This window comes from Leptonotus elevatus, chromosome 3 (genome assembly GCF_054856555.1).
Source record: "Leptonotus elevatus isolate MCC_2025b chromosome 3, RoL_Lele_1.0, whole genome shotgun sequence".
Taxonomy (NCBI): domain Eukaryota; kingdom Metazoa; phylum Chordata; class Actinopteri; order Syngnathiformes; family Syngnathidae; genus Leptonotus; species Leptonotus elevatus.
In genome coordinates, this window is record NC_141241.1 from 11,895,870 (window position 1) to 11,915,962 (window position 20,093).

The window sequence follows — 20,093 nt, forward strand, 5'->3', positions numbered from 1 at the left end:
GGCTTGACAAGTTGAACAGGCCCAAGGTGGTACGAGTAAAATAAAAAAAAATTCTTAACTGAAAATAGTCACTTTAACACTCACATTGCACATTGAGCTGGACCTGCGCCTCTCGCCGTTTGATGTTGAGTCCGTTGTAAGGAGCAGTCTGACAGCGGTAAGCCCCCATCATGTCGCGGCTTACGTTTCTCAGCCTCAAGCGGCCGTCGGGTGTCTCCACCACAGCCTTCCCAGAGGGCATCAGCAGGTCCCTTTCTGTGCGGGACCATAGGATTGGCGGACGTGGTTTGCCATCCATCACTAAGCACACCAGCTCAGCTGTCCCGCCTTCTCGCGCAATAACCGACTGACCTCCTGGAGGGACCGTCAGTATTGGGGGAGATACTAGGAGGGGGTAGATTCAAAAGATGGAACATACATTAATAGAAACAAGATATCATAGTAGCTTAGGACTTAGTATGCAAGGAAGGAATGACGGTGAGGATGTGAGAGGGTAAGAGGTGAGCGTTGATATAAAACCCACAGATGGTGTCTGACAATTAAACGTGAAAACAGAGGCAGATGGCGAATAAAAAGGTACAAAAGAAACCAACGTTAACAAGGCAAATTTTATTGAACAATCACAACGCTTTAATGCAACATGGGAACCGTGAAAAGCAACGGCCGCTCAGTGTGGAGCGCTAACATTCTGGCTAATTACACAAGGAGTCAAAGTAGATACTTGTTGGCATTAATTAATGCAAAACTGGTCAAATGGGACAGAAAAAGTCGCCTATAAGGGCGGGGAACTTAAATGCTAGAGGGGCCACAATTTTTCATCAGTGCTACTGGGGGGCCCACATAGGACCACGCTCATCCTAAACAGATGTATAACATTAAAAAAAATATATATATATATATAGACAAAATATGTGCATATGTGAAAAATGTACTCTCAATATATTTCATTTTTGAAAAATTTTTTCAATGCGTGGCATTTAATATTTTCACGATTTTCAAAATATCCGCTATCCTAACCCAATGACTTGGGGTTTGAAGCAAACAACAAAATAATCACATACTGATTTTTTTTCCCAGTGCAAATGGCTCTCTTGCATAAAAATTACTATTCAATGCCGGCACAAAACTGCTGAACAAGAAACTAACATTAAGTGCAAGTAGACATTTTGTAAATTTTTCACAAAAATTTAAACTCATAAAAATGTTTAATATTATTGATTACCGGTACTATGTTTGTCCTGCATATCATTCCAAATCCGCAAAAAAATATTAGGCCTACTCATGTTGGTTGCTGATATTACAACTCAAAACTACAGTCGACCTCTGCATATGCAGTTCGGCAACGGCGGGTTTGCATATTTGCAGATCCCCACCCCTTTTTTTCTTTTCATATTTTGATTTTCCAGTTTTTCCCGCAATATGTTTTCCTCCCTTTTACTGCATTTAATGTGGAAAAACATAAATGTATGTTTAGCAATGTTTTAAAAAAATGTTTTTAAGTTTGTAAAAAAAAAAAAAAACATTTTGGGAAAATTAATTAGCTGCAAAGAAAAATGTAAGTTAGGCTGATGTGAACTTTTAGTAACTTTTAGCACATTACAGAAGGCAAAAGTTTAAGAGAAGAAATTACTTGACATTACGACATTTTGTCTTTTAACTGAAAGACACTTTGAAAGTCGTGCAAATATGTGACACAGACGGATATGTGAAAAATGTCAAAAAAAGATCTTACCACTGTTCTGGGATATGTTGACATCCACTCGGAGCTCTGGCACACTGCTGCCCGGGAAGTTTGCCACGCAACTATAGGTCGCCAAGTCTCTGAATTTCATGTCCACGATCTCCAAGCTGCTGGTGCCCGGCGCCATATCGGGGTCACTGCGCAGCAAGATCAAACTGTCCGTGTTGAAGACCAGCGCGCCGTTCTTGTACCAGGTGTAGTTGACCTTGTCCTGAGGGGTGGCATCGACATGGCACGACAACTTGAGGTCTCGACCCATCTGGATAGTTTCGCTGTCCTTGTTGGAATCCGGAGTAATCTGGAAGGTCAGGTTGCTCATTGCTGGGTCAACGAGAGGGGGAGGGCCGGTTAACTGGAAGCTGATTAAGTCTCAAAACATTGTGTGGAAAATATTCAAAAGGTCAAAAGAAAACACGACTTCAGTTTAATTTTGTGTCTCATCATTTACAAACCACGTCTTATTTATTTGTTTATTTATTTATTCAACAAATATTTGGGCTCAGAATGACCGTGGACTTTGAAGAGTAGGGATGCCACTGGCTTCGTGTTTTTGTACCATTTTAATCAATGGTAGCAAAATAAATTTGTGATTTTTGTAGCTATTACATATTTTTGGGGTGGTGTTGCATTCATCATGTGAATGTGCAATGGTATATAATAGTAATAAGGTATAATTATATAATTAATAATAATTAATTAATATAATTGAAGTTGAACAAAGCGGTATCTGGGAACTCAATCAAGATGTTGTTTTTGTTTTTTGTTTTTCTTGCTGAAAAGTTGTCATTTTGACAGTATGAGGATTCTGCCCAACAGTGACAATACAAATGTGTGGGCCAGTGTTAAAAAAACTAAACATTTAGAAATGTTAAAAAACAACAACAACAACATGATAAAATAATGACTTTGATGGATTAAAGCAACACTAAGGAACTTAACGTTTACGTTGATTATAGCGGCGTCAAATGAACAAAAGCGGTATCGTTATATCTGAAGGAAGACTACATTTCCTATGAGGACAAGCGCATTGCGTAGTTTTTTAGATCACACCAGCGAGTGCAATCCGGGCCAGTGTCGATCCCTGGCTGTCCTTTCATCCGGGGTAGCTTTTGATGTATGCCATAAAGCAGTCAGGACATTTGTAGTTTTTTGTGTGGCAGCGTTCCTACCATCCTCCTCAAAGTTGCTTAGTGCCAGGAGAAATGATACAGACCCCTCCAGGCCATGGCAAAGGTACCATTCAGCTAGTTTTAAATTGATGTTTCATCACAAAGTTATTTAGTGATTAGTGACAACTTGATTTTAAGAATAAATACACAAGTACGAATTTAAATTTTAAAAAATGGAATACAGTGTGAAAGTGAAAGGCTTTAAAGGCGAAACAAGAATGTGGGACAAATGGTTTGAGGCATACGGATGATGCAAAATCACTCAAAGCGGCAAAAAGAGAAGAAAAAAAGGTTATTAAAGAAGGAAGCGTGAGAGGGGAAGAAGGAAAACGGTGGACATAAAAGGAGCCTTGCACAGAATGAATCGCAACGAGAGAGGAACAAAATCAAGGACAAAGAGTAACTCTCAGAGTGTCACATTTAATTTTCACTTTCAATAGCTACACATTCCCCACAAGATTTAAACTCTGAATACAACAGTTGTGTGTTTTTCCCTCCTTAAAAGGACGGAAAGGCAGCGAACGGTTTGATTTCAACATCGTTCAAGCCTGCTCGGAGATGCCGGGTAGATTCACACATGAGGCACTGACCATATGTTTTACATGCATCGCTGTCTGGAGACAACGCAGCCAGTCTAATATGCATGAATGCTCAATATAGTGGATGTGTGTGTGTACAGGTTCACACTGTTCTTACTCAGTTCACGCTCATGCACACACACGCACACTTAATGTGTACGTGTCTCATTTGCTGCCTTGTCACCTGTGTTGGTGCGATGATGCGTTCAGGCCCATTAGGTTTACAGGAGAAAGCCATCCAGCATACATTGTCTACGGTGTTAGCTCACGGGCGAGACTCTCGCTAATTGCTTGCAGTCCGCTCCAACTAATTGGAGTGAATAAAGATGATTAAAGGCACTAAAAATAGCTGAAGGGGAGAAGCGATGGAAGGCTGTATCAACGGTGGGGAGGGTTGAACAAAAGAGGAATACTTATCCCCCCCCGCGCACAGCACAACTTCATTTCTAGCGTAATAGCCTTCTTTAGTGGTCCAGAATAACGGTGGACCATGTTGTATAACATGACATCGGCATCAGTAATATTGACTGTTGTTAACGTCAATGAATGGAAAGTTTTTTTGTTTTTTTTAAATAAAGAAAAAAGTACTCTCTAATACTGTTCTTTCTTTTAATTATAGTTACATTACAACATAATTAAACACAGTTTGTGCATCATGATTCATTCAGTGCAGCAGCTCCTTCTGATGTGCGTAAGCAGGCCACCAGGGGGCAGTGCAGTGTAGGCATGCAGGCATAAACGAAGAAGAGTTTCAGCACTACCCTAACTCGGTAAGATGCAGTAAAATGTGTCATTTGTCGCAAAGGATAAAGAATATATGCTTATGAGTATTGTAATATTGTCTGTTTAAATTTGTTGCCGCATCGTTTGCGTTTAAATATAACACCACCACATAGATGCTACAGTATTTGTTAGCCCATCTATAGCATTATGAATTAGCCTAAAGATAGCCTTTAGGCAAAGCTATTTGGTTGTTTTACATGCACAACATACAATGCCCTTTATTATATTTTTAGACATTAAAATTGAAATGGGAGTGTCATTATACAGCTTGAAGCCTTTTTTTTTTGAAGAAGAACTGCTGCTTGTGAAATGAGTTAAGCTGAGTTCACTGTCCCCAGGCAGTGCTCAAATCTTACGTGTATCTCAAGGCACCGACCTTGTTTTATTGTAAATCTTCTTTTAGGCTGCAGTATGCAAATTGGTTATTTGTTCTCGTACACACTCGTTGACCAGTGTGTTAAATTGATCCCGCACAGCGCTTTAACTGAGCTCAATAAATATGAATGTAAATCATTTGAATACTTACTCCTGACAACGACGTTGATGTTCTTACGGGCGGGGTTGCCCACATTGTTGACAGCCGTGCAGTTGTAGAAGCCCGCGTCGGTCGGTGTGACGGCCCTCAGAGTTAGCTGGGCACCTCGAACCTTGGCGTTGAGGGGAAGGGGTCCCGGGTACCGCGACCAAATCACAGTGGGCGGCGGGAAACCTGCGGTCACTTCGCATGCGATGACCACATCCTGCCCGGGATCGGCCACCACCGTGTCGTTGACGGACAGCCGGATCATCGGCGGAGCTGGAAAGTGACGCAATCATAGATTGAACTGTTAATTTGGACTTTCACTTCGTATATAATGAATGATTTGATGATGAAACCTGAAGAAATTAAAATCCTAATGAGGTAGGGTACCTCAATACTTTACTGTGTGAAAGGTGTTTCTTACTGCCATTACATTATGGTTGCAGCATAAGAATTGATTTATCTCTATATTGCTCCGATTTGAGGTGAAACTGCTGTTATGCAACTTCTGTCTCGCTCGGGTTTAACTAATGATTGTTGGCCTCAACAGTTTTTGGAACAAATTGTGGCGGAAAACTCATCATGATCTATAATCTGGCCTTTGCTGATCAAAAGTCAGGTATAAAGTGATCACATACGGTCTAATGATCGATATGCGGGTATCGCACAGTGTGACTACATACTTGAGAAGATACTTACGTAGTAATATTTGTGCCGGCAGAAGGAGAATACAGCATGAATTGAAAGCAGATTTGAGGATTTTATCAGAGAGAAATTTAATCCAAGGCATCCATTCCTCTAATATATATATATATTTTTTAGGAGATCCATTCAACCAATCATTTTTAACTGATCGGCTAAATTAAAGAAGTGCACATCACACTAAAGAAAAAAGCTGCGTGTCAAAACAAAACGCAAAGAACACACGCACACGCTAATGGTGTTATCTCTTTAGCTACATTTCCTAGCGAGCTGACAATGACTTCTATTCTATAGCTCTATCTACTCCTGTTCCATTGCAACAAAAACACGTAACGTAAAAAGCTGTGGGTCCCAAATAGGGACCCCATAATGATATCATGAAGGGCCGTCTTCTTAGGGGTCACCCAAAATGTTTGGGGTTTCCCAGAAGGACTTCCCTTTTTTTATCCTCAGATCGACGCTCATGGTCCTAAGGGAGTTCAGTTAAGAGTATAGTCCAGTACGGTATAGTTGCTTATTAAGTTTATTGTATTCACAGAAAATGATTTAGTTTAATGTGTCCAATATTATTACATTGGGTTTTGTGTATACAAAAGACTCATCATTGGAACCTTTGTTGATCAACATTTATGGCACACAGGCCGATACATACATATTAATACATTCATCTATAATTATGCATTTTAGGCACAAAACGTATGGGATTGTTGTTTTGTGTACCAGCATCCAGTGTAGTTTGACCTTTAGGAAATTACAAGCCTTCCCTGCTTATGTCACATTCAAGACTGCCGAAGCAAAAAATAATTCATCGGCAGCTTTCAAGCTTCGACCTTAAAACGTCCCAGTCAAAAGTAAACAAAAAAGCATGGCTGACGGCCCACGATAAGCTACCAATTGCTTTGTTTGTGAATTGATCATTTGACTTTCAGCAGCAGTCCGGACAACAAACATAATCTATTTGGCAGAAGAACGTTTTACTTACACCATATACAGTATGTATACAGTACACTCTAATGAGTCAAAATATCTGCTACAGTACAATAGATTACATCCTGTCTGAGGTCAAAAATGCCTAACTAACCTGTTTTCTAGAATTAAGCATATAGCCTACAGTACCACCCACCACCACTACCACGTCAGGTACTTAAGAAAATTGTTTTCGACTGGGGATAGCCCGGGCCGATTATCGGTGCAGATATATTTGGGATTTTGACAAATATCGGCATCGGCCTGTTTATGACTCTGAAGACCGATAAAGCTGGCATCTCACTGAGCGGTGAATGCTTGCGAACGTAGGGAATTGAGGTTTTTCATCAGGATTTGTAAAATGTTCACAAACTGTTTTTACTTGTCGCAAAGAGATTTCGAACAAATTCAGACAATTTTTCACTGTCTGTGAAAATCTTTTGAAACCTGTCGTAAACCCCAAATGAGATACATTTGCATGCATTGGTCGCTCAGTGAGATACAGGGAACTTTTTATTTATGGATTGATTCAAATTTCCACTTTATATAAAATGATGCTGACACTGGGAACACGCTACACTTTTTTATTTTTTAAAAATAAAGAAAAATTTAAATTAACAAATGATGTTGAAATTTTGGAAAACTATCCACAGTGGAAAACTTTAGGAAACTATTTAACTTTTAATTTAGCTTAACACAAGCTGATGAAAAAACAAACAAAGAGAGAGAGCAATGATGATGACATGTCGAATTGGTAAAATTACCGAATGAACAATATTTAGCTCTCTCAATAAGAAAACAAAAAAAACAAAAAAACAAGCTGATGACCCTGGAAGCGCCCTGCAATTTTTGTTATAATTATTAAACAAAGCTGTCAATTCGTTATGCGTTCAAAATTAAAAGATATTTTCTCTTTTGCTGCAAATGGATGTTGGCTTGAAATATCGGTCTCCTTGACTACTACTAACTGACATCGGCACATCACAATTATTTCTCCTAAAGGAGGACAGCTCTGGAGAACTGTTGCGCACACAGTGTTTTATATCTTTTGAGCAAATTTGAGCAGACATAGCTCGCCAGTCAATATGAAGGACAGGAGAGTTTATTCAGCCACTCATCGATTAGTGCAGCTCCGTCTCCACTATATCATCCCCGGTAATGTGTCGTTTGGACAAGTGTGCAATAAATATGTTTCAATCAATGGCTGACAAATCCTATTGTTGTGTGTACTGTGAAAACTGAACACCGATGGACAATCTATAGTAATTCAAGAGTACTGAAAAACGTCTGGTAACACGTTCGGTATTAAGGTAATTGAGTGAAGGAGTTGCTAAGCACTGAAACCAATCTTGTAATGCTGTTTTGTCCCTTAAGAGACAGCAGGGAGTCATTGTCAAGTACCAGCGTTTTTACCTGTACTCACAGAATATGAGATTATACTGTGTCGATCTCTCCAGAGCTCTCCTTATACCTGTCGTATTCACCTGGAGTTCATGTGGTTTCACTTCGTTTGATCTGGATCAGTTCAAGTTCAGTTGAACTTCAACTGTACGAACGAGCAAGTGCGAAGCAATCAAAACATAGAAAAATGAAGCAAACCTGGTGTTTGTTTCTAATTTCTATAATTACCTGGCACGTCGAGAAGACTACAACGCACCAGCAAATAGCCGAGTGCACTTTGAAAGCACATTATCCTCAATTGAACACACGCTGATATCACACAACTAAGCAAAACAAGGTAGCAAGTATTCAGCATGGATGCAGGTGCGAACTACAACCCAAAGGCGTGCACGTTAAGTCAACAGTCTAATCTGCTTACACACCTCCTGTAGTTTTGTCATTATAATGATTTTAGAGTGTGGTGGCAGGAGATCCAACACCTCATGTTATCTGTTAGTTGCTGAAGTTATCGCTAATGCTGTGCTAGCAGGCACACACTGCATAGAAGAATACAAATAGGAGTCGGCGACAGAGGGGTTTGTTTACAAACGTGATCATATGTAGCCAGTTACAGACTGAGGTCGGATTGGCAATCGCATGACATGTAAACCATGTGGAGAGCACCTACAACTGTACTGGAACGATTAATTCAGTCTGTACCAGTGTGCGTTTGCTGTGTTCAGACATGTCCAACTGACCAAAAATCAATGCAGCATTCTCATTTTTTCAACGATAATTCACTTTTGGCTAGTCTAGTGTGTCCAAAGTTTAGCTATTATCCCAACAGGAGGGTCACATGGGAAGGGATGTATTAACATTTTGAAACATTCAAGAGTGCAGTGAAACAAATTGTGCTACAGTAGAACTCCATTTTAGGCTGCTCGTGACCAGTTACAGTTGGGCCAATTTTTAAGCAGTTTTTCCCCATAAGAAATAACAGAAATAAAAATGTTGTTGGACAAACAGCCACAATACTTAAAACTAGGGCTGGGTTTGAAAAACAATAAAAAAATAAAAAAAGAGTAATCAATATCGAATAGATTTTTCCTTTTCAAACCCGATTAATAAAACCATGAATTTATAAATGTATCTCTTTTTTCCCATAATTCATAAGAAATTTAATTTTAAGTTTTTTTTAATCTTACTGTTTACTTGAAATTTACTGTTTACATGAATTTAGAAGTAACTATTGAATTAGAGTTATGATTTTTTTTTTCATCTCATCCTTGCTGATCAGTATTTGTGTCACTTTTAAGAGATTATAACATGAGTTACTTTCATTAATAAATCATTTAACCAGTTACTGCCTCCACAAATTTAATTTGGAATTTAATGTTTGTGGAGTTTTTAATCATGTCCTTGATTTTTAAGAAGAATTGATGTTGGATTGAATTGAAGTGAACTGAATCAAATCGAAATGGGATCGATTGAGGACATTTTAATCGATACCCAGCCCTACTTAAACCCTTAACCTTATTGTTTCGTTATTAGAATAGTGCACAAATATGTAAACTATCATGTGTCTTATGTCTTAACTTCATTGAAGACTAACATTCCTATAAGCCTTAAAATTTAACATTAACTTAGAGTACAAAAATGTTAGTTAAAACAGTCTCACAATTTTTGGACAGATCCATCCGAATGTCAGAAACCCCAAATATATTTTTTAATATATATTTTTAATCTGACCTAGTACAGTATTATGAAAATAAGCTATACAATATAGGAATCCACTGGTATTGGAACACGATATAGCCAAACAATCCGAAATTTCACAATGTCAGCTTGCGGACCATACATCCCGATTACATCAGCAGCATGGTTCCCAATAAACACTCCATCACATAAATGGTCACTGCATGCTTATTGGCCAAACCAAGCATTGTCACTTTAAAATAGAAAAGATGAAAAATAAGGTGTGTTATGTGGAGAAAACCAAATATGTGAGTGAAGAGATAAGTGAATCAAGGAGGGGAAGTGAGGATTTGAGAATTATAGCTTCAATTTCCTAGGGATGTGTGGGTGATGGCGACAGCGGGATCAGCCGCCGCTCGTCCCCAAACTAATGGGATTTGTGTGCAGCATCGCACTTTACAAGCAGGTAACAAATGTCTCCATCCTCAACACGCGTTCTCGTTCACTCGACTCTCCATTTTCCCTCTGTCGCGTTGTCAACCATTTACACACCTCTGCATGACAGGCTCTTCAGTCTCATTTCCTTGTACTCACTTGCCACAATATTAGGTACACGTGCACATTATGATAGCATCCAATATACCAGGGCAACATAAAACAAGTCTGCATTTCAAAGATAACCACGCTCAGTGTTTATTGACACTGTCAGAGCGATATCCATTTAACAGGCCGGATAAAGCATTTACCATAGCGATAAAGAAAAGTGAATAGCTCATAATGTTGCCACTAAAAACAAACAAGGTGCATTTTAAAGAGACAACGAGCGCCACTGTGTAATTATTCTTACTTTTGACAACAAATGTGTAGATTAAATTAAATAAATGACAATCCACCTAATATAGTAATCAGCAGGTATATTTAAAAAAAAATGCAAAAGTTACTGTAAACTGTGTCAATGACTTTTCTCACTTCCACTGCACTCCTGTTAAATTTTTAAATAATGTCTTAACCCTTCACGCAGGGATATCCAGCAACTTTGGTATTCAAACTTGAACCAAAATGACCTCTGTGAAATCACATGGCATCTCCTAGCCAATCAGCACAGACATGTAATGGTCATATTTAAACATTTATGGGGGCATCAGTAGCTCGGTCCACAAGGACTTGGCTTTGTGACAGCAGGGTTGGAGGTCCAAATACCACCGATGATTTAAAAAAAATGGAGAGATTCTTGTCAGCTTCCATAAGACCGTTGATGTACTTTTGAGACAACCTAATATTTTTGTTGCCTAACATAGTGTGCCCTCACCCACCCATCGATGCCCCTGCGTTCCTATTAGGGAGGAAGAGGATTTGGCAGCTGCCGTCAGCAAGTGGGAGGACTGGGATTATGATCCCAAAATCAATCAATCCCCTTGTCCCACCACAGTGATGGCGTGACCCAGTTGGGGCAATTTAATCTACGCGGTGAGTGACGCCACAAGGACACACGGAAGCTCGGCAGGGAATAATACAGGTTCTGTTTGTCCGTTTGTTAGTGTACCTTATGGCCTCTGTTTGCTTTGGTTTCTGTCTCTTGTTGTCATCCCTTTTGTTGTTTTTTGTTTTTACTATGAGGATGGGGTTTTAATATGCCATTTCAAGTCTGATAAGAGACTGCTATAATGCGTAATGTTGCTAGATGTAATGGAATTCATTACCCTATTTTACTACATTTGTCACTTTATAGCCCATTAATGTCTCCTGAGTGCTGAAACTCGTTTTATCTTAAATATAAGGTATAATGTCATTATTTAAAAAAATAGTCTTATGGGGAAAAAATGCAATATAATTTAAAAGATGTATTTTAAAAATGAGCACAATTTTACAGTGTGTGCACTTTAATACAATTTCAGGTTGGAGTAAAAATTTAATTACTTCTCTTCATTTTGCTGCATTGCAGTTATTGGAAATAAAGTTGACTAACTCTCATTTAACTGCTTCACGTCTTACAAAACAAGAACTTTTGATAATACGCACAAATACATGCACACATTCACACAGAGCAGTGGATTTTCTCATCACTCTGAAGCTGTGAGGTTCAGACAGACAAGATTGTTTTGGCAAGTCAGTGAGCTTTCACGGCAACATCAAGCTTTGTGTGACCGTGCGTGCGTGCGTGCGTGCATGCATGTGTGTGAGAGAGACAGAAAGTGGATGGCGCCTAGATTATTTAATAAACTGTTAACTGTACATAGCAGGTGGACAAATGCATCTCTGGCTTCTCTTAATGAGACAAAGACCAATTGCATAATCTTAATTTATGTCAGGTCAGCCAGTAATCATTTATTAACCTGATTCTGCTTTTTTTTCTTCCGTATCTGCTTTTTCAGTCTTCTTTTTCTTCTCTTTGTGTTTTTATTTTTAATTTTGTGACCCCAATCTATTTTCTAGTCCACGTTTCCTCTCCATTTGAAAGGAGAGCCCAAATGATTATCTTCCCATTAAAAACCCAATTCAAGAGGACTCATGCAAAACCTCCAGCAAAGGCTACCATTAAGATACGACGACTCTTTTACAAGGTCATTTTGCAGTTTAAAGGGTAGCGTTTCTTATTGCTAATAAAGGCTGAGAATGACAACAATCAGTACCTCAAACTTTGAACACAATTTGTTGCATGAGGCTGGTGGACTTTTGAGCTGTTCACTTTTTAAAATAAAAAGAAAAAGAAAAAGTTCTTAAATGAAATAATGCAAAGTGAATTTATTGGTTCCAAACTCACAACAGGGAAATTTCCCACATTATTAACTTTCACTGACGTTTTTGTGGTGCAGTAGGCTATGGATGGATGGACGGATAGACAGATAGATAGATTGACGGATGATAGATAGATAGATGGACGGATGATAGATAGATAGATAGATAGATAGATAGATAGATAGATAGATAGATAGATAGATAGATAGATAGATAGATAGATAGATAGATAGATAGATAGATAGATAGATAGATAGATAGATAGATAGATAGGAGGGTTTGTAGCCTACACTACAGCAAGCTTTCCTTTGACTTATCAGGCCTATCAATCGTTGGATGCTTCTCTTGAAATGTTCACATTGATAAACTCTTATGGTCGGTAGCAGAAACAGAGGGATGTAAAAAGCTGAGAATAGCACATAAAAACAATAAGCCATCTTCAAGAATAAAAAAAAAGAAAGACTAAAGTAGGGCTTCCCCTCGCAGTGTATCAGTTTGACCATAACGAGTCTGACAGAGCTGTCAATGCAATGTTGTTGCTGGGCGGCGGTAAGGAGATGGATAGAATGCTGCGGACTGAATTGGAGATAACAGGCAACGTGACAACTGAATTGCAGCTGACGGCCTTGCGATGCCTTTTCAACAAGACGGCTTGACAATTGGGTGCACCGGGGGGGCGGGCGAGAGGAGAGATGGATCAAATTTGAGGGGCGAGTGAGAAGGCAGAAGAGCAAACACAGAATGAGGAGGATAGAGAGGAATAGACGGTTGGAAAATAAAGAGGACAGACGTAATTGGTCAACACAGCGTGTGTGTTTTTGCTCCATGTGTTTTTACTTACACGTGCTGTTTGTGAGCCTGAAGGTGACCGACTTGTCTTCAATGTTACACACATTACGAACCGACACCTGGCAGGTATAATCGGCAAAATCCTTTGTTCTCAGGTTTTTCAGCTTCAAGACCTTGGTCTCACCCTAAAGTGTAAAAGAACAAACATGTGTTGATGCTTACGCCGGACTCGGCCTAATGAAGAAGAAAAAAAAATCTGTTGGCTCAATTAGATTTTTTTTTTCCTAAAAGCATATTGAAATGATGTCTTCCATTTCTTATGAGCCATACAAACACATGCCCCAATTATTTCCACAGACACAAGACTGCCACTGCGATGGCAGATCTGTGTTCTCTCCACCATGTTCCCCACCGTTTCAGTACCTGCTGTGTTTGCTCGATACCATATAAGCGTTGACTGCAGATGCTGGGCTAATCAATTCTTAGCCAGTCTTGACGAGTAGCGTACTCTGCTGCCAGGACAATTGAACTCCAGGGAATCTGCTTTGTGGTTGACTGATACTCTCAAAAGTAAAGAGTAAAAAGGAGCCGTCGCGCTTGCCCTTTCAGACTGGGAGATCCGGCTTGAAGACTTTTGCTTTGTTTACTGCAACTTACTGATCACTGTGATCACTGACTGATTGCGTGGCTTGCTTAAACCACATAAACAAAATCCAGCACATTTGGTTAGGGAAGAGATGTGATGCTAGTTGGTTCTGTTAGTCGTTTAAGACTTGGTTGGGTCATTTGATAGACAGGCAGGTTTGTTTGTCATGTGATGCGTATTCAGACCAGAAAAGTCCTTTAGTCTGCTTTGGTCGAGTGATTGATGGGTAGATGTGGAGTTGCTCAGCAAATACAGAGAGCGCTCGGTACCTGAGTGTAAAGTGGCTCGTAGATGTCCACGCCGTTGTCTTTGCTTTGTTCGATGAGCACGTTCGCACGCTTCCAGATGAAGCGAGCGGGCGGGTTGGAGTTGACAGTGCAGCGAAGGAACACAGTCTTCTCCTGGTAGTAACTGCCACGGACGTCACTGATGGTCTGGTGAACAGTCAGAACGGGCGTGTCCAAGTCTGAAAAATATTATGGCAAATAAGACCGCACCATTTATTGCCTAGGAAAAACACATTAAAGAAACAGTAACAGTGTTAATAAACATGGCTGTTTAAACTGCAAATGAAGACAAACTAACCAAAGATGCCCAAGCACACACCTCTTGATCATTGCACACATGATCCCAAACGCCCAATGGGTTTCTTTTTTGCCATTTGCTTCTTTTGACAATTTGTCTTGCTTCCATGTTGTCATCTCCCTTTCCCACGGTGGAAGCGATTTCACTATCCTCACTATCTGCCATTTCTCCAAAATTCACTGTCACTTCTCATCAGCATCCATCCTTCCCTATCCCCTCCTTTCACTTCATGAGAATACCTTTGCGGCAAGTTTCGTGTATTTAATGCGGCCAAATTGAAATAATATGCTCGTCAAACACGATGAAAACACATACATGGGTCATTCCTCACACTTTGCCGCATTCTATCTCTTGGGAATGGGCTGACTTGTCCTTGTCGCTGCTGTGTGTTTCCTCGACTCCATCTTGTGAGCGTGGTGAAGTAACAAGACAAGTGCTGCACATGTACTGGACTGATTGCATTCTTAATTTGACATATTTAAGAGGAACAATGTGTAGATTATGCATGCTAGATCCTGTGTGCTGCTGGAAGAGGCAACGTCGTCACGAATGGGTTGCGTGACACACGCAAATCTGGTTTCAATGTCCCTGGTTGCTGGAGATCACCAGAACAGATGGCACGTTAACACAACAGTAATTAAAACATGAGTGATAAATAATTGTAGTTAGTTAAAAACAATGACGAGAGCATGTAGATGAAGGAAGATTACCAGATCCCAATTATGAACATTTATAAAGATACTAATTAATAATAATAAAATATACGTCTTAAGGGGAAGTCAACCTTAAACATTTCTTGACAATAATATGTTATTTGTGACCTCACTAGTCTAAACATGACATTCTGATTAATATTACATTCGTGGAATATGAGTTATGCAGCAAAATCCAGCCGTTTTTATTCATCTCGTGGGGCGGCCATTTTGCCACTTGCTGTTGACGTGACATCACGGTTGCTCAGGGCTCAGGCAACAACCAATCACAGCTCACCTGTTTTCTGAAGCTGAGCTGTGATTGGCTGTTACCTAAGACTTGAGCAACTGCGATGTCATCTTCACTCGACAGGAAGTGGTAAAATGGCTGCCTTCTAATATTGATTAAAACTGTTAGATTTTGCTGCTTAACTCATATTCTACTAATATAATATTAACCAGAATACTATATTTAGACCAGTGGGGCTGGATAGAACCTATTATTGTCAAAAAAGGGGGGGTTGACTTCCTCTTTAACTTGGACAAAAACAACAGAATAATTGGATTTATCCCAAAAACTAAATCTAAAAAAAAAATAAAAAATACTTTTGTCCAAAGGGGAGAAAAAACCTCTACATTTGGCTTCCCTCTTTCTTTTGCTAAGCAGGAAAGCAGTGAGGATCTGCTTCACTACTGTAACACAACAAGGTTTCACCATAAAAGTACTTCAGTTTGCCTGACAAAATATGACAAGAGATACGGACACTACAAATCCAACAGGACAGAGTAGTAGTAAACTCCAAAAATGGCTGAAGCAACAATGATGCAATCCAAAATTTTGTCTGATTGGATGTTGAACAGCCAATCAGAATTTGTCCTACTGTCTGACTCCTGACTGGTTGACAATTGTCGTTAGTAATGTGTGGTCACATATCGCAAGTGTGAGGCAGTGTATTGTACGTATTTTTTGTATGCACAAAACACCGTATTTCCCCTCATATTTATGGAATTTTGGCACAAATCTACCGTCATATCCTTTTGCAAATTGCCTTAGGTCAAAGCCAGATAACTCTGTTGTTCTGATATTCAACCCAAACTGCAATAGACTTAGGTCAAAAATCTGCGACAGCATTTCATCGCAACAACAATAATGACTACTGGATGGTTTGGGGGTTTTGCTAACTACATATAGCTTTCAAGCAAAATCAAATGTACCATTGCCCAAAATCGGCACGGAATGCTTTTCAGATATTATAATGATCACCCAGCATAGCAGATGCTCCTCCAGTAAATTCAACTAAAAAAGTTAAAATTCAAGCAAAACCTGAGTGTGGTGTACTGTGAGTGACCCAACTAAGCTGCTTACTCTAATACATCTCTCATACTAAAGTTGCTCTCGATCTGTTTGGCTGAGATTTTGCTCAACACTCTCTGGAGTGTTCACCTGTGTTTTCCCTCACTTTCATCTCAGCGCGGACGCCCTCGTTCCGATAACGACAACACGCCGCTCGCGACAAAAGGCCCAGCAGGAGGCGACACAGCGAGGCAGCACAGGGCGCTGTGAGATGGCGATGCCAGCAACAGGCCTTCAAAAGCTGGGCGCTTATCAAAGGTATCTGCATGCCTCGTCTTGGCACTGTCAACGTGTGATTGTGTGTGAAGGAGATCTGGCAAAAGAGTAAGGATGAACACATTCAAATGTGTTGACTTGATTTTGGGGATTGTGTTCAGGCTGACGAGATTTTTGTCCCTGCCTGGTGGATTATTTGCAGTGTAGCGGTAGACCTGAATGTCTAATACAAGTTTGTGTGTCTGTGTGACAGAAGGGAGAAGAGTGCTGTCATTCTGTCCGTGGAAGATTGACACACACACAAACAAGTGGAGACAGTAGATTCTCAAGGAAATGACTTGATGGTCACTAAGGATCATGTTATTTGATCGATTGAGGAGTGAGTGGCAAATAAAAATGTGCCTACTTCTGAAGGACTTTTATAAAATGACTTAGTGGTACAGTGGTACATTTTCAGTGTCGTAAATTGTATTGTACTCAACAATTATGAATTTGTAGGTTTCATATTTTTGACCTAAAAGCAATGAAAATATTTCTTCCTTATATATATCCATTTTCTATAGTGTTCAGGTTTGTGGGGAGCTGGACCCTATTTGACCTTGGGCGAAAAGTGAAATTCATGCAGAACTGAAGTGAAGCACTTTACTGTGACTGACCAGTAACTATCTTTCATTCATTAAAATTAAGAAATAAAGAAATAGAGAATGAAATAAAGAAGTAAAGAAATAAATACATTTTAGATTTGCAAGCTTTTAATTGTACAGCAACAACATTGTGATTTTTTTAATTAAAAAAAGACAATAACTTTTTTTTATTAAAAAGAAAAACAAAAAGTAATTTGTTTGTGTTTTCTGAACAAAAGAAACAAAGGCAATGTTGAGGTATATACATATATATGATTTTTTTTTACTCGGATAATTATCTTTATCTTTATAATTATCTTTATCTGAAAAACAACAAAAACATGGGGGGGGGGATTGAGCTACAAGCCATTTATTCCACAGTGAAAATATTGTGATTTATTTAATTACTTTTTTTTAAAACCATGGATAAATTATTGTAATACAGGTACATGCTAATTATTGTTGAGCCTCTCAATGTGATGCAGTGCAGAACAGCATTGCCACTACAACCACAATAAACATATTGTTAAATGAATATCTCTCTGACCGTCAATCAAAACTGCACATAATAGTCTTTGTTATCTACAACAATACTCCACATTTTATTGTTTAGTTTTACATGATAAATCCACTGAGCAAGCCTCTCACGTTGAGTCTAACTTTGGTGGTTGTGGGGCCTGAGTAAAGAAAGGCGAGATGAAACTGCAAGTGTACAGAAAAACTATATGAAACTTTAATGAAGCCTCTGATTTCCCCACAGACTTCCCTTTTACACACACAACTTAGAACACTTGCACTCCTACCTGCTTTTGTTGGCCACAGCGTTTAATGTACATCTGTTTACTGTCTTACTGAATTCCAAACTCAGCCCTTTCCCCCCGACATACCCACACATAATACATTTTCATTCGAGAGCTGAACCCTGAAATATGTATCTGGTTGTACGTTTATTTGAACACCAATGTTCTGTTAGTATGAAGGCCATCATTTGATGTGATCGATTTTGTACAGATGTGCACTGAAAACGAACACACTGAGCATCATTGAGAGTGTTTTTTTTTTTCCACCGGCAACACTTATTCCAAAGGAAGGCAAGCCTCAGAAAGGGGTGTTAAGAGAAAAAAAATGTGAGAAGCAGAGTGACACATCAAGTTAAAATTTATGGGTCACATTTTACATTAGTTAACTTTTGATAGTGAATCACCTTCGCATTACATTTCCGTCATTGACCCTAGTTACAATTGTAAATGTTCACCTCTAGATCCCGCAAAAGTGATATGACACTTTTCTTTTTACACAGAACCTGACAAAGGTGATACTTGTCACAAAGGCCTGCAGAGAGTGATGAAGTTTGCTCAGAAGATCACAGCACACTTTGTACAGAACTGCTGCCAACAACCTCAAGGACCCCACACCCAGGCTCCAGGTTCAGAATGGGTGAAATGCAAGACTTGTCGCGTTAACTCTCTGGCAACGGGAAAGCGAGTTTTAAAAAGCTGACTTGAGTTTAGGATTACTGGACGATCTCAAATACTTTACCTCCTGTGCTGTTTCTTTCGGTTTGCACATATGTAATTAAACGCTGATTGTTAAATGTTGCACAATCAGCTGTTGTTGTCAACTACTTTGCACAAACATACACCAAGCTTTGCACCACTTTTTATCTCTGCAGTGTGCAGCAAGGGGAAAATGACATTGCACATGAAAACGTGTCATTACTGCACATATAACAACAAATACTTTGGATTGAGAAAAAAAAAAAAAAAAAAAAAAACGTGTACATTTTGTCTCATGACCAACACAACACTTATGATTCTTTTCATAGTTCCAAGGCTGACTTGCGCCAGTAAGGAGTCCAAACTGGCAGAAAATAACAGAAGCAAGAGATACAATTGAAGAAATGGACAAAGCTCTGGTAGCTGTTCATCTCCTTGTCATTTGTATTGTTTTGAATCAAAGTGAGAGGTGTTATATAAAATAAAATAAACACATGCCCGGATGCTAGTCGTCCGCTCTGGATAAAACAATAACAGTATTTGATGCCATCTTGTCGCATTATGTTATGCATGCCAAGGAGCTACTTTATGTGAAAGTGTGTTGAGGAACTTCTGCCATCGTGTGGCATCTACTGGCAATAATAAACCTTTATTTGTATTTTTTAGGCAGGTCAATTACTCGAGGATTTTCGCTAATAGCGGCAGGGCTTAGTCCCTATACCCCTGTGTGTCTGTACCCCACTTAAAACTAGCACCAAAGGCGGCAAATTGGTAGGACGAGATGCCTTCATTACAGCAGCTTATACAAGAGGAACCATGGCAGTGATTTCCTGGGAAATAATCCATTGTAGCAGCCACGGTTGAGCAAGTGTGCCTTCGTAACAAGTCAGCTGTGTTTTTAGAACAAGTTGACCTCTGCTCACCGATCACGCCCGCCCACCCCCGTAAGAAGACTGCGCCCCGATCCGCCAAATCCTCTTTGATTTCCAATATCATGTTCTGTTCCCTAATAGCACTCAGGGAGTAGACGGCCATTAAGGAAGGGAGCAAAGAGAAGATGACAGGCTCAATTGAGTGAGAACGTGGCATGGAAAAGAATTAGACCTGGTGTGCGCACTACGTGTGTGTGTGTATATGTGGCGAAGGCTGATTATGTGCCTGAAATGTTTGGTTGCTATCGTCTAACATAGAGCAGCAAATGTACTTATCTGAGTAAACGCTTGAACGGGTGGTGATTCACTCAAGGTCACTGCACAGTTCCTTTCAATGAGTTTGCCTCATAAACCAGATTAAAAAACAAACAAACCTACATTTAATGAGGAGCTATTTTCTCTTCAGTTAATCAAGGATTGGTGCTGGTCAGGAAGATAAGATGTGCATTAAAGGATAAATATTATAAATATATTTAATTGCAGCCAGCTG

General features: G+C 39.5%; 1 protein-coding gene across 2 annotated transcripts in view; it reads right to left on the minus strand.

Moving 5' to 3' along the window:
* mdga1 (MAM domain containing glycosylphosphatidylinositol anchor 1) overlaps positions 1–20,093 on the minus strand; it is a 158,125-nt gene that overhangs the window by 45,061 nt on the left and 92,971 nt on the right. For both annotated transcript variants that reach the window (XM_086071779.1, XM_086071778.1), the window contains exons 5-9: positions 13,975–14,171; positions 13,112–13,244; positions 4,798–5,067; positions 1,733–2,062; positions 85–384 (exon numbers count right to left, since the gene is read on the minus strand). In XM_086071779.1, coding sequence (XP_085927905.1) covers positions 85–384; positions 1,733–2,062; positions 4,798–5,067; positions 13,112–13,244; positions 13,975–14,171 — 1,230 coding nt within the window. The remainder of the gene's footprint in view (positions 1–84; positions 385–1,732; positions 2,063–4,797; positions 5,068–13,111; positions 13,245–13,974; positions 14,172–20,093) is intronic.